At 37.8% G+C, this 18,572-nt stretch overlaps 1 protein-coding gene across 4 annotated transcripts in view; it reads left to right on the forward strand.

Moving 5' to 3' along the window:
• The window catches only part of Prkacb (protein kinase cAMP-activated catalytic subunit beta), a 137,238-nt gene that overhangs the window by 73,102 nt on the left and 45,564 nt on the right, over positions 1-18,572 (forward strand). Inside the window, exon 1 of one of the 4 annotated variants that reach the window (XM_008826230.3) lies at positions 2,580-2,673. The exons of 2 other annotated variants lie outside the window; for them this stretch is intronic. In XM_008826230.3, the coding sequence (XP_008824452.1) occupies positions 2,664-2,673 (10 nt within the window). In that variant the 5' untranslated portion in view covers positions 2,580-2,663. Of the gene's footprint in view, positions 1-2,579; positions 2,674-3,070; positions 3,268-18,572 lie in introns of those variants that run through there. One more of the 4 variants, XM_008826231.3, reaches the window with a different exon arrangement.

The following is an 18,572-nucleotide window of genomic DNA, read 5'->3' on the forward strand; positions in this document are numbered from 1 at the left end:
AAGTATAACCAAAAATTTAGCCATCATTTAATTTTTTAGGCTAAAACAATAGTGGGTTATCTCCCTTAGCTGTAGGTGGGCACAACAGTATTGAAGACCAAGATTTGAAGCCTTACATCTGAGTAGTGTTGTCTTATTAGGAACAAAATCATTGATGACAGATAATTGTCTAAATAACATAAGAATTTACGTCTAATGTATGGGCTGTGTAATCACTTGAATCCTTAAAATATACTGATGACTTTAATTTTGGTTATACTTTCCTTTTGGGTGTTTAAGACCATACTATTGGCCCAAATAAACCAATTTATCTTAAGGTCGTATGAGGATTTTGTCCTCAGGGGCCACATGGGCTTGGGGGCAGCCCCTGGCTCCTCAGGCCTTTCTTTTACCAGTTCCATCTGTGTGAAGATAAGTCAAAGGTCCTGCTTGACCAGGACTTCACCTGGAAGCATGGAGGAAATGTTTCCTCTGTGTTGACCCTCCTCTTTGCAGACTGGACACTGGTTCAAGTCCATCTTCTGGGGTCTCCATGGCCTCCCTGAACAAGAGGACAGGTGACTCACCAAAGTTACAGGACATTTCGAGAGATGCCCCATAGCCCCTGGAACTTGTTTGACCTTGGAGGGCCAGGAACAAAAATTTGTCCCTTTAAGTTCCTCTGACCAGATTAATATAGGCCTTAGAGTCTGTCTATTATATAAATCTTGACTAGACAACATTGATTATATTGCTTTGCCCTGTACATGAGTACTGTGTTTTTCTCTTGATGCTTTTGAGATTTTCCTTGTCCTTATTTTTCAATAACTTGAATATGTGGTGTCTAGGCTTGGGTCTCTCTCTGTTTGTCTAGTTGGCATTAATTGAACTACTTAGTTCACCTCGTCATTATTTTCCTTCAAATTAGGACATTTTAAGTCATTGTTTCTTTAAGTATATTTTTCCATTCTTTGTCTCTCTCTTCTAATTCCTTTTAGATGTATGTTGGACCTTTGATATAATGTAAGTTTCTATGACTGTTCACTTTTTTCAGTGTTTCTCATACTCAGGTTCGCAGATTGGCCATTTTGCCCTCTCAGCTACAATGCTCATAGTTTAATAACCTTTAATTTTTTTATTATTGACTGTCATCTCTACTTTTTGTTTTCAATATCACTCTCATTTTGTTCTGTCATGTCATTAACTATCATATTTTCATTTGAGTCTTTAAACAGTTTTCATTCATTTAACAATTTATAATAACTATTTGCAAGTATTTTCTAAATCCTACATGCAAGCCCATTCATGGAAAGTTTTCTATTGACTGCTTGTTCATCTTATTATAGAGCATATGGGTTTGAGCAAAAATTCAGTTTTTAAAATATGGTAGTTGTAGCAGCTCTGCATTCTGTTTAATTTTTCCTCTGAGGATTGGGTTATTTTATCTTGTGTTTTCAACTTCCATCCAGTCTGTGTCCCCCATTGTGTATAACTGCTCACTTCCCAGTTCTGATTTTATGTTGCTTACTGCAAGTTTTATTTTTTTTAACCTAGGGGTGACCCTGTGTTTCAGTAACTTAGTTGTTCTATAATGTCAAAGGTTGTGCTGGTGAAACTGTGTGTAGATTGGAGAGCACACTGACTGGTCGATACCGCCTTTAACTTTTGGTCTCTTCACAAGGGAATTCCTGCACCCAGGAATTTGTGGAGAGTGTAACCACTCTGTTTCCTCTCAGTTGCCTTCCTAAATGTCTTGTTTGACCACCAGTAGACTGCCCACTCCTGCTGGCCACACCCTTAGGCTAGTACGGCTGGTTGGGGCTTTTTTTTTTTTTTTAACTAATAGTATTACAGTGTCTGATTTTATGGTGTGGAGTTGGGACCATGTTCTGACAGGACCAGTAGAAGCATGCTACGAGTCGGAGTGGGTTTCAGTGTTCTTAAGCAAAGTCCAACAGTTTTTCATAAACATGCTTCAGTTTGTTGTCTGTGATTAGTGTTCTTATCAGAGCAGTGAATCTTGTTTCAAACAGTTCTGTCCAGCTTCCTCATTGTTTCTTGGGGCGATTACCTGATTTTCCTTCATCATAAATCCTGCCTCTTCTGGCAACTTTTAAAGGGGAAAATTCACTTGCTGAAGTTATACTGATCAGACACAGTTCTCTAGACCCTTTGTGTCATTGGTAGTACAAATTCTAGGTCTCTGAGCTTAGAACAACCTGTTCATCACTCCATCCAGTCCACCTGCCTTGCTATACCACCTGTCCTCAGAGTTGTATTCGAGGGGAGGAATGTTATACTTCAGTACTTGCCAGAACTTTGATGTGGGTTGCCTTTTTAATCCCACATAGATGATATTGGTTGTGCTTGAAATGCTGAATTTAATAGAATTTATAGATGTTATTACTTGATTCTCCTTTATAAATGCAGATTATTGTAGCATTATGTCTTTCCTATAGTACAGAATATTTAAATGGTTAACATTTGTGCTGCAGTAGAGCTTTCTGGCTCATGAAAAATGAAAGCTATCAGCGATCTGGGCAATAAGATTCATCGCCAATAGTCACTAGCAACAGCACACAGCATTTTAATATCAGCGAGGTCCGCAGCGAGCATAAGAGCTGCTGTAATTGAAAGACGTTTAGGTGTAATCATTCTGCTGCTTGTTCCTTACCGGAGTCAACATGGGATTGTGTGAGTATTTGAAGAAAACAGCATTTTAAAAATATCTTTGAAAGACTTAAAAAGGATAGATCGGTGCTTAAATCTAAAGAATGTGGTAATTTGAAAATCATGTAGCTCTAGAATGAAAAGGTATTTTATTTGTTTTGGTTGATGAAAGCTTTAGGAAAGCTACCTCTTGGTTACAAGTGAACCATAATTCTGGTCTAATGTTGCCGTGGTAACAACTCATGCTGATAAAATTGAGAACATCTTATACATCCTGGCTCGAACGTTTTCTCCCTGCCATTTTGAGTTGTTCTAGAGGTATATGAAGGAGGCTAGGATATCTAGCTTGGAAAGAAATAAGCCTGGTTATATAAAACACCTTTGGCTTTATTCTGATGTGTAGTGGTACCTCCTGCTGGGCAGTTAGGCTTTGCTTCTGGGGGCTTTTCTTTTTAAAACAAAGGGGAGCTAGCTCTTCACTTGCTGTGTGCTGCATGCTCCAGTGTATGTGTTTACACCATCAGTTCCTCTGCCTCTAGAGATTAGCATAACTCCCTTTGCTGTCGCCTTGTTGTTCAGAGCAATATGTTCTGGAAAGGGTGGCTTTCATCATGAGCGGTAAGTATGCTCTCCGAGACTCTTCAGCTAGATATTTCTAAAAAAATGCTTAACTATAGGAGGAAAAATATTTTATAGAGGTATAGGAAAGCCAGCACTACAGTGAATAACATTTGGGTTGATGCTTTTACAAGTAGGCATTATATAGTAAAGTGCTTTAGTAAACAATACCAGTATTAATAGCACTAACAGTTTCTAATTTTCTTTATCAGTTCATTTATTGTATTCGACAGCAGTGTTGTTGTTAATTATGTTATAAATTAATAAGTAGAAGACCCATTATACTAAGAGGAGGTCTTTATTTTAGATCACGGTCCCTAATTAACCATATTTAACTTAATTTGATTAGTTTTATTTAATCTAAATACTAATTTTTGTTAGCTTCTTTTTGGTTGTATTTTTAAAAACCCTAAGTTTGAAAATAAGATGCTGCCAAAATGTTATTGATTTTTTTTGGTTGCTTTTAATTATAGTTGCTTTAGAAATAATGAATTAATGATGAAATAAATATATGATATATTGGTTTTGGAGGCTTTGTTAGAATTTTTAAGAAACAGTTTTGGGGGAATAATTTATTAGACTAAATGCTTTTATGATAGCTAGTCTCCTTTTTGTTAAGATGGTTCATTTTTCTAAGCATGTCCAAAAGTGTTCTTATTATTTTTTGAGAAAATATACTACAGCTTATCACAGGGCAAGAGCTGTTCACTTCAAAAGAGCCTGCAGCTAAAAATAGATATCCTGTTGTTAGAGTGAGAGGTATTTGCTTAGAGCATAATTCATTTGCATCTCTTTGCTTAACTAAAAAAAGGCTGATTTAGGTGTCATATTTAGAGAAGTGTTATATGGTTTCTAGAATAACACATCAGCCCTATAATTTATAGTTAAAAGATGTGACATTGGAATCCTGAATCAAGAGAATTGGGTTTTTTACTGACTGGTGATAAAATTCAAAGCCATTAAATACCTTTTCTAGGTAACTAGGGATATCTTCATTATAATCAGTAAATGTTCTTTATCCTGCTGCAATTCAACTTAAACCTGTTTAACGCTGTTGTATGTATTTTTATAGAGTGGTATTAGATACACAAGGAGCATCTTATATGTAAAATATGAATAATATGAATTATTTTCCTGTTATCAGAGTAGATATTTCTGATCTAGTGTTTTTAATATGTTGATAATTCTTAAGATTCCTGTGGATATCAAAACTGACTAGACCTGGTTATTGTACTATAATTTCTTTGAACAAAGCCACCTTCCCTTTGGAAGTTTGGCACATAGCCTTAGAATCTTCTTGCTGTTTCTTTCTTGCTTTGTGGTTAGAGATGTAGTTTATGTACTTGATCATAATCACCTTTCCTTACTACCTTTTTCTACCACAGAAGTGTGGCAATACTGAATAGATGCTGACTTTTTCAAGAGTGTGTAATTTCAAATAAACTCATGTTGTGATGAAATGGCCTAGCCAGTTCAAATTATGGAAAATTACAAGTGAAATGTGGTTTCATTAATAAAAATAATCAAATGCTAGACCTTTTTATCTGAGTCTATAACTACACATGTGACACACACACATAGCTGTGTTTATGGAAATAGTTATAAAGCTCCCCTTTCTCCTTCATGATAATTAAATGTTAGTTTTCTCTGGGAATCTATCTCTGGCCTTCTTTCAGTGCTGCATTCCCCAAATGATCTCATCTATGCCCATGCCTTCAATCACTACCTGAAGCATTCTGTTGAAAAGTGAATTTTCTCTCTCTCTGAAAATCCTCTCCTTCCTCATTGATTCTTGCTTCTGTTCATGATGTCACTGCCCATACAGGAAACAAAACGGAAGTTTTGGAGTCATCCATAGTTTGTTTTGTCACCCCAGTCAGTTCTTGGTCATCCAGTTCAACTGATTGTACACCAGGAATGTGTCAGATCCCGCATGATTGTCTCCAGTTTCTAACATTGGGAGTGCTTTCAGTCTGGCACCTTCTCTCCTCAGTGTTGTTACAGTGACTGTCTCATTGTGCTCCTGAGCCTCCAACTTTATGTCTCTTCATCACAGATCACTGTCCACCCTGCAATTTTTAAATTGCAAATATGTCTCTTTTATTCATATAAAACTTCCAATTCCCTAATTGCCTCTAAAATGAAGATAAACTCATTGGTAGATCACACAAGATCAGTGGCCTCCCTCTCTGGCTTTATTTGTATCATTCATAAGTTTTGATCTTCCATATTTATATGCTTTAGTAGAAAAATTCTGAGGACTATTGTGCTTTTCAACCTCCCTTATTATGCTGAAGGTGATGTTTCTATGCTTTCAAAACAAACTTAGAAACTGCAACAGTATTTTATATATTGAAATATATTTGCATATCAATTTCTAATCTCTAAATTTGGAACTCTTTAAGTGCAAGTCCCTTTGGTCATCTGTGTATTTTTAGTGGTTATCCCAGTATCCCCCAAAAAGTAAAGAAACGAAAACTTGAAGACAAAGTGAATGACTAAATATTACTCGTTTTTATAGATTTGAGCATTTTGTTACATTACCAGCAGAAAATAATCATAATGTTTACTTATTGTTTCTGTGTCTTCAAAACATGAAGTAGGATAAAATGATCAGGAAGCTGAATTGTACTAATCTAAGCTTTCATCTTTCTGCTATTTAAAAATCATTTGTAAATGTAAAAAGACATTTACCTTCCCCTTCTAATTTTTTTCGTTTTATCAGTAATCCATTGAGTGAATTTTGTTTTTCTTTTAAGCAAGGAAGTTTTGGAAAGAAATGCTAAATGAACTCCTTTAAGAAATCAACTGAACTCCTAAAGCCCTTTGGATGGGAAGAAATAGCAGCCTATTCGGATAGGCTGATGCATAGAAAGATAACAGGTGTTTCCAGAAGGCAGAGCTGTGGAGCTGGAGGCAAAGGAAGAATGGGGCTTTACCAGGGACTACCATGGGAGTCAGCTTGGAATCATAGTATCTTTCCCAGTTTTTCTCTCTGAGGTCACAGGACTTTTTTATTTTTTCTTTGCTGTTTTATTATCTTCACTGCATGAACAGTAGGTTTCTATGCTGTTTGAGCAAGATGGAGCTCAGTCATCTGACAGATTCAGAGTTACTGTGTACTCCTGCTTCATGGGCTTATCAACACAAGCACCATCACTGTGTCAACCCCCCCCCCCCCCGTGTGAAGAGTAGGGGAGAGGGAGTGGCAAAGGTACTTCAGCAGGTACTGCATTGATGTTAGATAGGGGAATTAGGACCTAGTGTGAGTCACCGCAGGATGGTTAGAGATGATGATTCTGATGATTTAAAGTGAGGAGATTTTTAATGTCACTGAAAAAAAGAAAGAAAAAAAAATGCTTACCTTGATTTCCACATTATACAATATATCCACATATGGAAATATCATATGGAACTCCATAAATATGTATAATTTTTATGTGTCAATTTACAAAACTCCTAGGTGAGGATTTTCACTGGTCCAGCTATAATTGAAGGTGACTCTGAAAAAGAAAACATGACCTGTGAATCCCAGGAATGTTACAGACTTGAGGATAAGCAATTGATTCATTTCTTTTCCTTACATTTAACTGAAAACCTAAGAACAAAATCATGAACAGTGTGGCACTCCCAGAGTTCAGGAAAGATGTTTTCCCAGATATGTCCCAGACCACATAGATGACCACACTCTAAAGTCTGACAGTCTTACTCTGAGTTGCTTGCCTTCAGGGCAGGCAACTGTTTCACCCTCACTAACTTCCAGGAATGAGGCTTTAAGAAAGATGTGGGGGAAATGAGTGGCAGATTCAACACTGCCAGCTACTTTTGTTCTTAACCAGGTCCATTGGGACAGCCAGGAATTCACTAGGTCTTTTGTTTACCCAGGTATGACAGGGCTCTACTTTGATGTGCTAGGTATCAAGACCAGCAAGTACCCTGCAGTCCTGGATGCATCCCTATTCTGCAGAATTGCTGGGTCATTTAATAATGTAAATGTGTGTAGACTAAAATATCCGAGAAGTTAATTCTAATAACACATCAGAAATTAGCATGTCTAAGCAACAACGCAGCCACTGTATTCTGGAACATTTGTAAAGATCTTTTAAAACTTCCCATTGTCTGTGGATAAATAAGAAAACCATCTATGTGTCACCTATAAAAACGGCTATGCACCAATAAAGGATAAAGCCACAGCCTTCAGGAGGAAGGAGATGACCATACATTTAGAAATACTTATAGAAGGGTTGTCAAAACCACAAATAGCATCTAGGTTAAATCTTTAAAATTTCACCTGAATGTAGAATCTGTAAATAAAGTAAGACAAGGGAAATAAGATAAACTAAACCAGGGTGAAAAGAACTGGCTGAAAATTAGGCTGGACTGGAAAAGGAGCATACTGATGTGATAAGGAAAGATTATAAGAAAATTCACCTGGTACTTGCAAGTTAAAAAGCAAGCTGCGTTATTAGAAAAGTAAAGAGCATGGGAAAAAAATTAAAAAAACTGTATATAAACAAAGTGAAGAACTAGCCCCTTCCAGGATATAAGGGAAATAGATAAGACAGAAATTATGAGATAGAGGCTGGGGAGATGGCTCCGTGTGGATAAGGGCGCTTGTGCAAGCACAAGGACCTGAGTTTGAATCCCCAGCATTCAGTGGGGCATGCCAGCCATGGCTGTACTTCCTGTAACCCCAGCACTGGAGGCAGTAACAGGCAGATCCAGGGAGTTCCCTGGCCAGCCAACTTAGCCAAAACAGCTAGCTTCTGTTTCAGTGAGATTCCATCTCAAAGTAACAAGGGGGAGAGAGAGAGAGAGAGAGAGACCGAGACCCCAGCCTCTGTATGTGTGGGCATGAACACACTCACATGCATGCACAACACACACATACACCACATACAACTAAATATAAGTAAATAAATAAAATCATGAGCTATGGAGCCAGACCTGCAATTCCAGCACTTGGGGAGTAGAGGCAGGAGGATTAGAAGGTTGAGGCTAGCCTGGGCTGTACACCCCATACTGGCTCAAAATATTACAAAACAAATAGCAACTAGAAGAAAAATTAGGAGATGAGACGCTGTTTCAACAGAACAAAAAATACTATGAAGTAAAAATATGTTAGATAAGAGTAGGTCATTCCAGATTCAATGCAGTACTCCCAGAGGAGGATGATGAACGGGACAGAAAAAGCAATGGAAAATTTAGCTCAAGAAAACTTGGGTTTTTGTTTGTGGTGCCAGGGCTTAGACTCAGTACCTCCAACATACTTCACCATGAAGCTACACACCTAGCATACAAAAAAACTTGTTAAAGAAAGCCAGAACCTGCTGATCAGAAGAATAAATTGTGCTTTAAAAAATTAACAAAGACATCAACACCTAAGTACATCCTGGTGACAATTTTTAGTTCTAAGGATAACAAATGAGTTCCACAAACATCCAGATCTCTTTCCGTCTTAAAATCTTAAGTAAATCTATTTATAAAGAAAAAAAAAAAAAGAACAAACCCAAATTGACCATTGTCCTAGTTTGTATTGTTATAACAAAACACTAATCAAAAACGTCTTGTGGTGGAAAGGGTTTAGCCCGCTTGCATTTCCCATCACATCATCAGTGAGGGAAGCCAGGGCAGAAACTCAAACAGGGCAAGAACCTGGAGGCGGGAACTGGAGGAACTGGACTGCTACTGAGGAATGCTGCTTACTGGCTTGCTCCTCTGACCCTTGCTCAGCCTACTTTCTTACACAGCCCAGCCCACCTGCCCATGAGTGGCACCACCTATTGTGGGATGGGACCTCCCACATCACTCACCAATCTAGAAATGCCTCACAGACATGGCCACAGGCCAGTCCCATAGAAGAAATTCCCCAGTTGAGGGTCCCTGTCCCAGGTGTGTCAGGTTGACAACCAAAGTTATTTAGCATAACCAGACAACTTAGAAGTCCTTCTGAAGGAAAAATTAATTAAGCTGCAGCACCTTGGAAGCTGTAACAGGCATTCCATCCTTTAATTGAATTCTGAATTCACAAGAATTAACAGAAATTTCCAAAGCACAAAAAAGGAAGAGGTAAATGACAACAAGAGCTATCACGAGGAGCAGATTGAGATGCAATGAGATTTCATACTTTGTTGACCAAAGGACTTTCCTCCTAAGTATCCACAAAAACAGAAGACAAGCCTGTGATCTGTGCAGTCAGGTTTCCTAGACCCCAATATGAAGTCCAAATATGAAAAGATCATCACCTCAGTGAAAGCATGAAATGGAAACTAGCACACCGGAGAACAAAGGCAGCTTGCTTTTCCTGACTCCAGGCTCTGGGGTTAGGGGAGGGTTGTGTGCGCTCCTGTGGGATGCCTCTTCTGAGGAGCTTCTTCCCCTCCTGAGGAGGTTGCAGGTTTTAGTGTGTATTATTTGTGTGGTCTAGAAACAGCCAATAATACATCCTATTGGAACAATTTCTGGCTGGCAGCATGTTTATGCCAACAGAAAACAGAACAAAACCTATGCTAGGGCAGGCCCTGCAAGTTTCCCGCCAGTAAAGCATCATTGAACTTGAAGTTCGCAACCCAAGAACAAAACACATACAGTTGTGAGGGCTTAGAATATTGAATAGTTGAATGTCAGACAGTAAAATCATTATACGTGGGTTACCATTTAACATCAAACGTAAGAAGAAATATAAGCCATGTATACCTCTAAGCCTCAAAATACATAAAACAATATTGACATATTTAAGATAATTTATAAATTGTTAAGATTTGTACATATATAGAGATAATTCTTACCAAGTAATTAAAGAATACACAGAAATATATAGGCTGCTTCCAAAATGGATTATATAATTAAGCATCTTCAACAAATTACAAAGTATTGATATATAGGTCACAGTCTCTGACACAAGGTAATTGAGTTCAATCAATAAAAGGCTAATTAACAAATACAAATATGTTTATAAGAGGATTTACAAAATTCAAATAGCTCATTGCCCAAGAAGTAACATAAGTTTAAAATACAACTATATATAAAATTTATGGAGCATAGCTAAAGGAGATTTAGGGTTTTGTTTTGTTTTTTTTTTTTTAAAGAGAGATTTTTTTAAGTGTGTAAGAAAAGAAAAAGATGGGGCTGGAGAGATGGAGCACTGACTGCTCTTACAGAGGACTGGGTTTGATTGCCAGCACCTACATGATGGCTAACAACTGTCTGTAACTCCAGTTCCAGGGCATCTGACGCCTTCTTCTGACCTCCATGGGTACTAACAGGTGCACCTACCCACACGCAGGCAGTACACTCATATACATAAAATAAAAATAAAATATTTTTAAAGGAAAATAAAAATAAATTCATGATGTAAATATCCCAGCAAGCCAGTTAGGAACAGCATAGCATGGGTAAATCAAAACACAGAAGAAACTAAGAACAAAGACAAGTAGGAAGAAAATATAGATAAGAACTCATCATTAGTTGAAAGCATTTTTAAAGAATGGACTAGAACTGTACCTGTTTAAGAAGTATAATCATTAAAATTGCATTCAAGCCAAGCATGAGGGCTCATGGCTGTAATCACTCAGAAAACTTTGATGTGAGCTTTGATATGCATTCAGACTATGTGGGCCACAGGGTTAGTGGCTAGAGAGAGAGATCCTGTCAAAACTATATTAACATAAAAAAAAAGGACTGGACAGGTTTGTAATAATGTTCTGGGAAATGTTAACAAAATTTTCAGTCTTGTACAAAGTCTTCCAGAGAATGAAGAGGAAATCTTGAATTCATTTGTTGAATCTAGTAGAGTCTCGAAAGGAAAGCGCAGGAAAATAAGCTTGGGAGCATTTTCTCTGCAGTTGGTAGTAAGAAAAAGATAAGCACTGTCGTTGTGCCTCTACACCATTGCCGTTGGCCAAAACCCACACAGCAATCAAGAAAAAGGTAGAGAGAACAGAATTGCCATTATTCATAGGTGATGTGTGATTGCTTACACAAAAACTTAAAGAGACTCTGCCAGTGTGATTTTAGAATTGGTAGTCTGACAAGATTGCCCCTATAAATGTCTGCTGTGTTACGTACATCAGCCACAAACAGAAAGATCATTTTCAAGAAACTCCCTTTTATGATGACAATCACATCTCTAAAGCATACATTTATATCTACCTAGAAATACATCTAGCAAAATCAGTTGCAAGTCCTTTAAGGGAAAATTTGTAAAGTGATACTGAGAGGTTTTTACCTAATTATTAACAATGAGGTATGTTTTCATACCCATTACATTATCAAAGATTGGGCAATCGGACATCTCGCTTTGCTGAGGCTATGGCACATCTAGGATGTGGAGGAAGGTAAACTGAGACACATACTGAGACATTTGTTATTAAGTTGTAATGTCTTCCTTAGTCCTAGAGAACCAGTCCTTCCTCCATGTTGCCTTGCAACAGGCAGAATATTTGCATTCAGAACTCTCTGGAAAATCTTCAGCATGGTTAAGTGTAGTATTCCTACAAGAATAGTCTCAGTGAACAATTAGAAAAATGTATTTCAAAGATTGCCTGGGTTGTGAGTTTTATGACTCAATATAGCTCAAGTTTCTTGACAAAATCCTCTAGGAAATACCTTTACTCACATTTGGCTTGAATGGCCAAGAGAAGCATCCTCAGGCAGAGTACAAATTAGGAACAGAAACACACAGGGTGATATAGGCTGTAAATGAGTGCCCTGTGTGGCTTGACCATGTCCATCCTTCCCTCTGTCATCAGATAAGTTAATGTGTAGTTTTAGATTTTGATTATTTAAACATGTTTGAGAAAACTTATATTTCTCTATATAAAAGTATAAGGGGATTTTCACAGCTTATATATACTGTTCACTTATAACCAAGATTTGATAAAGAATTAACTAATAATGCATAAAGGAAAAAAGTAAGACAGGTATTATGGAGCACAATTTTTACTACTCACTGAATTTCTAAGCACTCATTTGTGTGTGACTTTAACTAGTATTTATGGAAAGCCTAATGTCTTAGAAATAAGTACAAGTGGTCCCTTCCAGTAAACTGCCCAAACACAACTGCACAGGTGCAGCAGTAGGCAGCCTTTATACCCATGATTATTTGGAAGACTGTAGGGAATTTGCTTGAATGGACATATTTTGCTGTAGCAAGGTAAATAAAGTACACTTAGCAAAGTGAACACAATTTTTGTTCAGATTAAATGAATAGGATATGATAATTTGTAAGAGATTTCCAGAGTAAGGATTTGATTGATACACATAAACAAACAGGCATACATGTCTCCAAAGATTTTAATGCCGTCCTTATATAATGTGTTCTTACTATGTGTGCAAAAGCATTGTTTTTCGTTTTATGGCTATGTGTAATATGCTAGTGAACATAAATGGACGGGTAACTGCTCGTGGGATGTTATTTATCTCTGCTTGTTCTTTTTGATCAAGCATGCAAATCATCAGCTGCATCTGGTAGGAAACCACTTTTTATAAAAAGTAACCCCATGGCTTTGATAGAAGTTGCATGTTATGGGTTATTTGCAGCAGTTAAAATATTTTTATTCAGTTTAGTCATGAGTTCATTTGAGGAAACGATTTGTAGATGTTTGTGAGGAGAGCACAGGTTTTCTCAGAAATACCAAATACAGAGCTCTGAAGAATTGATACTTGAGTTACTACTTACTGAATTTCCAAACATTCTTTATATGTGACTTTAATAATATTCATGGAAGCACAATCTGATAGCGCCTGTTCTTTGTTAGAACTTGGTTTATTTTGTGGGTAGTTTGCTTATTTCATTCTGTTTTGTACTTGCATACATTAATAACTCGAGTAGAGTGGGACTTTCATTAAGTAAAGGAGGGAAATGACAATAGTTTAGGTACAGAGTAGGGAGACACAAAATTGTAGTCTGTTTAATGTCAGTTTTTATTTTAATTTTTTTATGTGTATAAGTGTATTGCCTGCATGTATGCAAATGAACCTGGGTTGTGCAGTGACCACAGAGGTCAGAAGAGGGCATCGGATCCCCTGGAAATGGAGTTATGAATGGTTGTTAGCCACCATGTGGGTGCTAGGAATGGAACCTGGGTTCTCTGCCAGAGCAGCCAGTGCTCTTAAGTGCTAAGCCATCTCTCCAGCCCCTTAATGGCAAATGTTTAAACTCTTACTACAGAAAAGATGCGATTGCAAACATAAATGGTGATAATGTGTAGTAGTAGTTAGTGCTTGTTCTTAATAAAAAGTTGTAGAGGAATAGCCCTTTCTCTTATTCCCTACGTTAGCAATCAAGGTTTAAAATATTTGAGCCTCAGGGCTAGAGAGATGGCTCAGGAGTTAAGAGCACTGGCTGCTTGTCCAGGGAACCCAGGTTCGATTTCTAACACATACACATGGCAGCTAACAACCATCTGTAACTCCAATTCCAGGGGAATCTGACCTCTTCTGACCTCTGGGGGCATTGTACAACATGGGTGCACTTGCTTACATGCAGACAGTATACTCATACACATAAAATAAAAGTAAATAAAATATTAAAAAAAGAAAGATTAAGACAGATTAATTTGTTTTGTGTGCATGGTGTATGTGAATATATGTGTGTACACGCATGTGTGTAGAGGCCAGAGGTCGATGTTAGGTGTTTTCTTCAGTCTCTCTCCACAGTTTTTTTTTTTGAAACAGAGTCCATTATTGAACCAGGCACTCACTGATTCAGCTAGACTGGCCTGCTAGCAAGTTCCAGGGATCCCCTTGTGTCAGCCTTGAACCTTTAAGCCTCATCATCTCTTATTAGTTGTGGCTCCCCTCTTCCTTAGCAAGTGATCTTACCTTCAGGGTCCCAGAAGAAATAGAATTTGAATGAACATGTTTCCTCCCCTTCCTTTCAACTCATTGAAAAGCATCACTACAGCAAGTTTCCCATGATCAGGCACCTGTGTACCTGGACTTCCCACTATTATTGGATGCTGGAAACCTGTGTTGTGTCTACTACAAGCCAATTCCCACTTCCTGATTAAAGATGCTAGTGGCACATGCCTTTAATCCCAGCACTCAAGAAACAGGCAAATCTTGTGAGGTGGAGGCCAGCCTGCTTTGCATAGCAAGGTTCAGGCTGCCTGAGGGACATAGTAAGACCCTGTCTCAAAACACTAAACAAAACAAAAACAAGATGTTCCCTTTCCATGCCTTGTATACAAGATCATCTCAGACCAGCATGTCTTCTCTTCTACTTCATCAGAGGAACTCTTTATCCTTCAAAATTCAGCACAAATGTGTCCTCTGTGATGCCCTATCTTACTGTCCAAGACTGTCTTGCAGACTCTGGTAGCACTGCACATTTGCCCCAGTTTTAGTTCCTGTCCATATAATACTTCCCCACTAGCTTTCAAACCCTAAACAGTATAATTGTACTTATTCTTGGTAATATGCAGTCTCCATCAGTATTACCCACTGCGTAAGGGTGCTCAGTAGTTGTTGCAAGGTAACCACATCAGAACCAAGAAATGTGAATGCCTCAAAACTGGGTATAAATAAGGGTGCAATATAGTGTCTTTCCCACAGTAATATTTGCTCAGTATTATAAATTTTATTCTAGTGAAGAATCAAGAGTTTTTGTTTTAAGGAAAATTAAAATGATTAACTCTGGTGTCCTAGTTTGTTCTTCATCGCTGTGACAAAATACTCTGACCAATACCAACTTGGGGAGGAAAGGATTTATTTGTCTTACATCTCCCAGATCATAGTTCATCCGGGAGCCCAAAGTGGGAACTCAGGGCAGGAACATGGAGGTAGGAGCTGGAGCACAGCCCATGGAGGAATGCAGCTTACTGGCTTGCTCTCCTGGCCCCTGATCAGCCTGCTTTCTTTTGCAACACAGGCCCACCTGCCCAGGAGTGGCACCACCCACAGTGGGCTGGGCCCTCCCACATAACTTATCACGAAGATGCCCCTTCAGACATGGCCACAGGCCAGTCCAATAGAGGCAATTCCCCGATTGAGGCTCCCTCAACCCAGGTGTGTCAAGTTGACACTAAAGCTATCCAGCACATCTGGTATCAAAGTACTTGTTAGTTTATTTATCATTTAATTTCAAACTGTCCTATTTGAATACATGTAGTCAAATAAATGATTTTGTGTATTAAATCTTATTTCTTCAAATATTCTAGAAAAATGTATATAAACAACTTTATTCTAACATGCTACTTTATGAGTATAATTTATTTAATTTTTTTTGTACACAAGCTTCCTCCTCTTCAGAAATATCTGGTGGGAAACTACTTTTTAATAAAACAGGTGTTAACTTAAAAGCTTTCTATTTGGTTGTTTGTAAATTTTTATTCTCATAGTTTTAATAAGTACATTGACTTAAAATATTTTGATGATAAAGGAAATGATTTGTGAAACTTTATGTTGGGTTTGTACGCTCATTACAGGTATTGTAATTTCTGTGATATTTTATAGGTAATATAACATGAAACAAAAGTTGTGCTAGGCAGTAAAAGACACGAGTACAGATCACTTGAGTCAGGTTAATGAGGGTTTGTTGTTATTTTTTGTTGGTTTTTTTTCTTTTCTTTTCTTTTCTTTTTGAAGGACAGTCTCTCTGTAGCCCCAGCTGGCCTGGAACTCACAGTGTAGACCAGACTGGCCTTTAACTCAACAGAGAACCACCTGACTCTGCTGTGCTGGGATCAAAGGCTTGTACCACCACACTCAGCATGAGTTTGTTTTTTTTTTTTAAGATACAGTATTACAATGCTTGAGTGAAATAATTAATATTTTAATTGTACATTTGTTCTAAGAAGTTTGTATTTTCTGTTTCTTTTTTATTTTTCTAGCATACAGTGAATAAAAGCTGTATTCTTACTGTAAAGGGGGTGAAAGGAGATGAAACAGCTCGTTACAAAGGGACGGGAGGGTTCATTTTCAGTAGTTGTCATCTCTTTAGTAATAAATCTTCAAATTCTTCTCAGGAAATGTGAATAGCAACCTCTGTTAGCACTTAGACAATGGCACAGTAGAAATCAACTGTTATGATAAAGGTACTAGGTTTAAAATCTGGTGTGATACCTAGTGAATTTGCTAACTGTAAGTAGTAGAGTCATTGTAGGTGTGTGAACTGTATTGGGCACTATATCACACTTGAAGATTTAGGCACATTTTCTGCTTAAAATGAACTTTGTGATCTGGTTTTAAATTATGACTTGTTTATAAGTAACGTACAAAAATACTAGGGGTGGGAAGAACGGGCTAAGAAGGTGTTCTGTGCACTCACAGAGGTGGAAGACATTTGTCTCATTCCTTCTTTCTTCATCTCTTTACTGTGGGTGGATAGTCCTGCAAACAAATCCTGGGTGAACACACAAATGGCTTTAGTATGCTCTTTTATTTTAGGACTCAGCATGATAGACTCTTGAAATGACAGAGACTGAAGAGAAAATCTATTTGGATAATAAATATAATTGTAAATAGGTACATTGGTTTAGTTTTGAATGTGTTCTCATTTTCTGGTACCTATTTGTTCCATTATTAAGTAATACAGAACAAAATATATTTGCAGAAAAACCTTTCTGTGAAGTATTTTTTCCTGAAGAGAGATGTTAGTCCCTGTTCGGTGCTTTGTTGACAAGGTCCTGTAACTACACAGGGCATGGTGGCGCAAGCCTTTAATCCCAGCACTTGGGAGGCAGAGGCAGGCAGATCTTTGTGAGTTCCAGGTCAGCCTGGTCTACATAGTGAGTTCCAGGACAGCTGGGGCTACAAGGGGACCCTGTCTCAAAAAAGAAAGAAACGTTAGAGCCACTATTCTAGCTGTGCGCCAAGCTCCAAACATTGTGTGTCCGGCTATCACAGTAGGTTAAAGGGTTAAGTGTAGACATGGCCTATATATTAGAACATACAGAAACTGAAAATTGAAAACCTCCAAAGTAATGTTTTGCGGCACTTTGGATTGACTGGGGTGCAATGCTTGAACCTGGCTGTCTTCCCCACCTCTTGTTTTTTTAACTGCTAACATCATGTCAGCTGGTAGCAATTTTGAAGATAACCATAGAAAAGCATTTAGGCTAAATTCACCCATGTCTTAAAATAATAAAATTCATGGCGAATACATGTAATTCTGGATTATCTGTTGTTTCATGTTGTAAAATATTTCATTTTTGGTATTTCAGTTTTTGTCATAATATAAATAATTTATTGAGTTGATTATATTTGTCTTCGCATCTAAATAATGCACATGTATACCAAAGACTTCACAAAACATGTTCCAAGAACAGAGTTTTCCTCGTGGAATTCTTAAATGACCTTAGAACTAATGCCATTCTTAATTCCTTTAGATGCTAAAGTATTGATGAAATTTAATGTTTATTAACACATCCACAGTAGTTTTAAGACCTGCTGAGACCTGTGCCTCACTTTCTCCAGTAAGACTTGTCAGTAAACTCAGAACACTTCTGATATGAAGAATGCTTCAAAGAATTTCATGAGTTCAGATGAATGTATAATATTAAGTAGCATCAGAAATATCTCTCTGTCTCTCTGTCTCTCTGTCTCTCTCCGAGGGCTGGGGATCTCACTGTGTAATCCCAGCTGGCCTGGCACTTGTATAGATCAGGCTGACCTCGAACTCACAGAGATCCGCCTGCCTCTGCCTCCTGAGTGCTGAGATTAAAGGTGTGTGCCACCATACCCAACCAGAAATCTTTCTTAATATCTCATCACCAAGCTGGAAAAAGGAATTGTATTTAATATACTATCTTTAGCACATACAACCATTTCTTCCATTGATCAACTACATTTTGTTTAGCTCAAGATCCACCTAGTACAAGTGGCAGAAGAGGCTGGGGCAAGGGCTGGAGGAAGTTCTTCCTCTGATTGTCCTTGTCTAGATGTATTTACACAGGCATCTGGGGAGTTTATACCAGAACTTGTTGTATAAACCCTATAAAGATAAATATTTTTCAGAAGAAATTAGATACATATTTTCAGAATCACAAATTGTGGTTTCTTAAAAGCCACAATTGTATTTTGCAATAAATTTTGTTTTTAATTTAACTTATAGCAATCATTCCCAAGTCAAGGCTATACCAAGCAAAGAAATTTCTTTCTTGTAAAAGCACTGTTCTTGGGCCTGGGGATGAAGTTCAGTGGTAGAGCACTTGCCAAGTACATTGCACATCCCTGGATTGGAGTCCCAATGCTGGAACAAGACACAGCAAACACAGACTTTCTTGGGCTGCAGCTAGTACCTTAACTTTTAGAAAATGACCCAAATCATCCTACAGGCCAAGAAACTAAGAATTTTTCTAATC

Source organism: Nannospalax galili, unplaced genomic scaffold (assembly GCF_000622305.1).
Source record: "Nannospalax galili isolate Female #2095 unplaced genomic scaffold, S.galili_v1.0 scaffold9, whole genome shotgun sequence".
NCBI lineage: Eukaryota > Metazoa > Chordata > Mammalia > Rodentia > Spalacidae > Nannospalax > Nannospalax galili.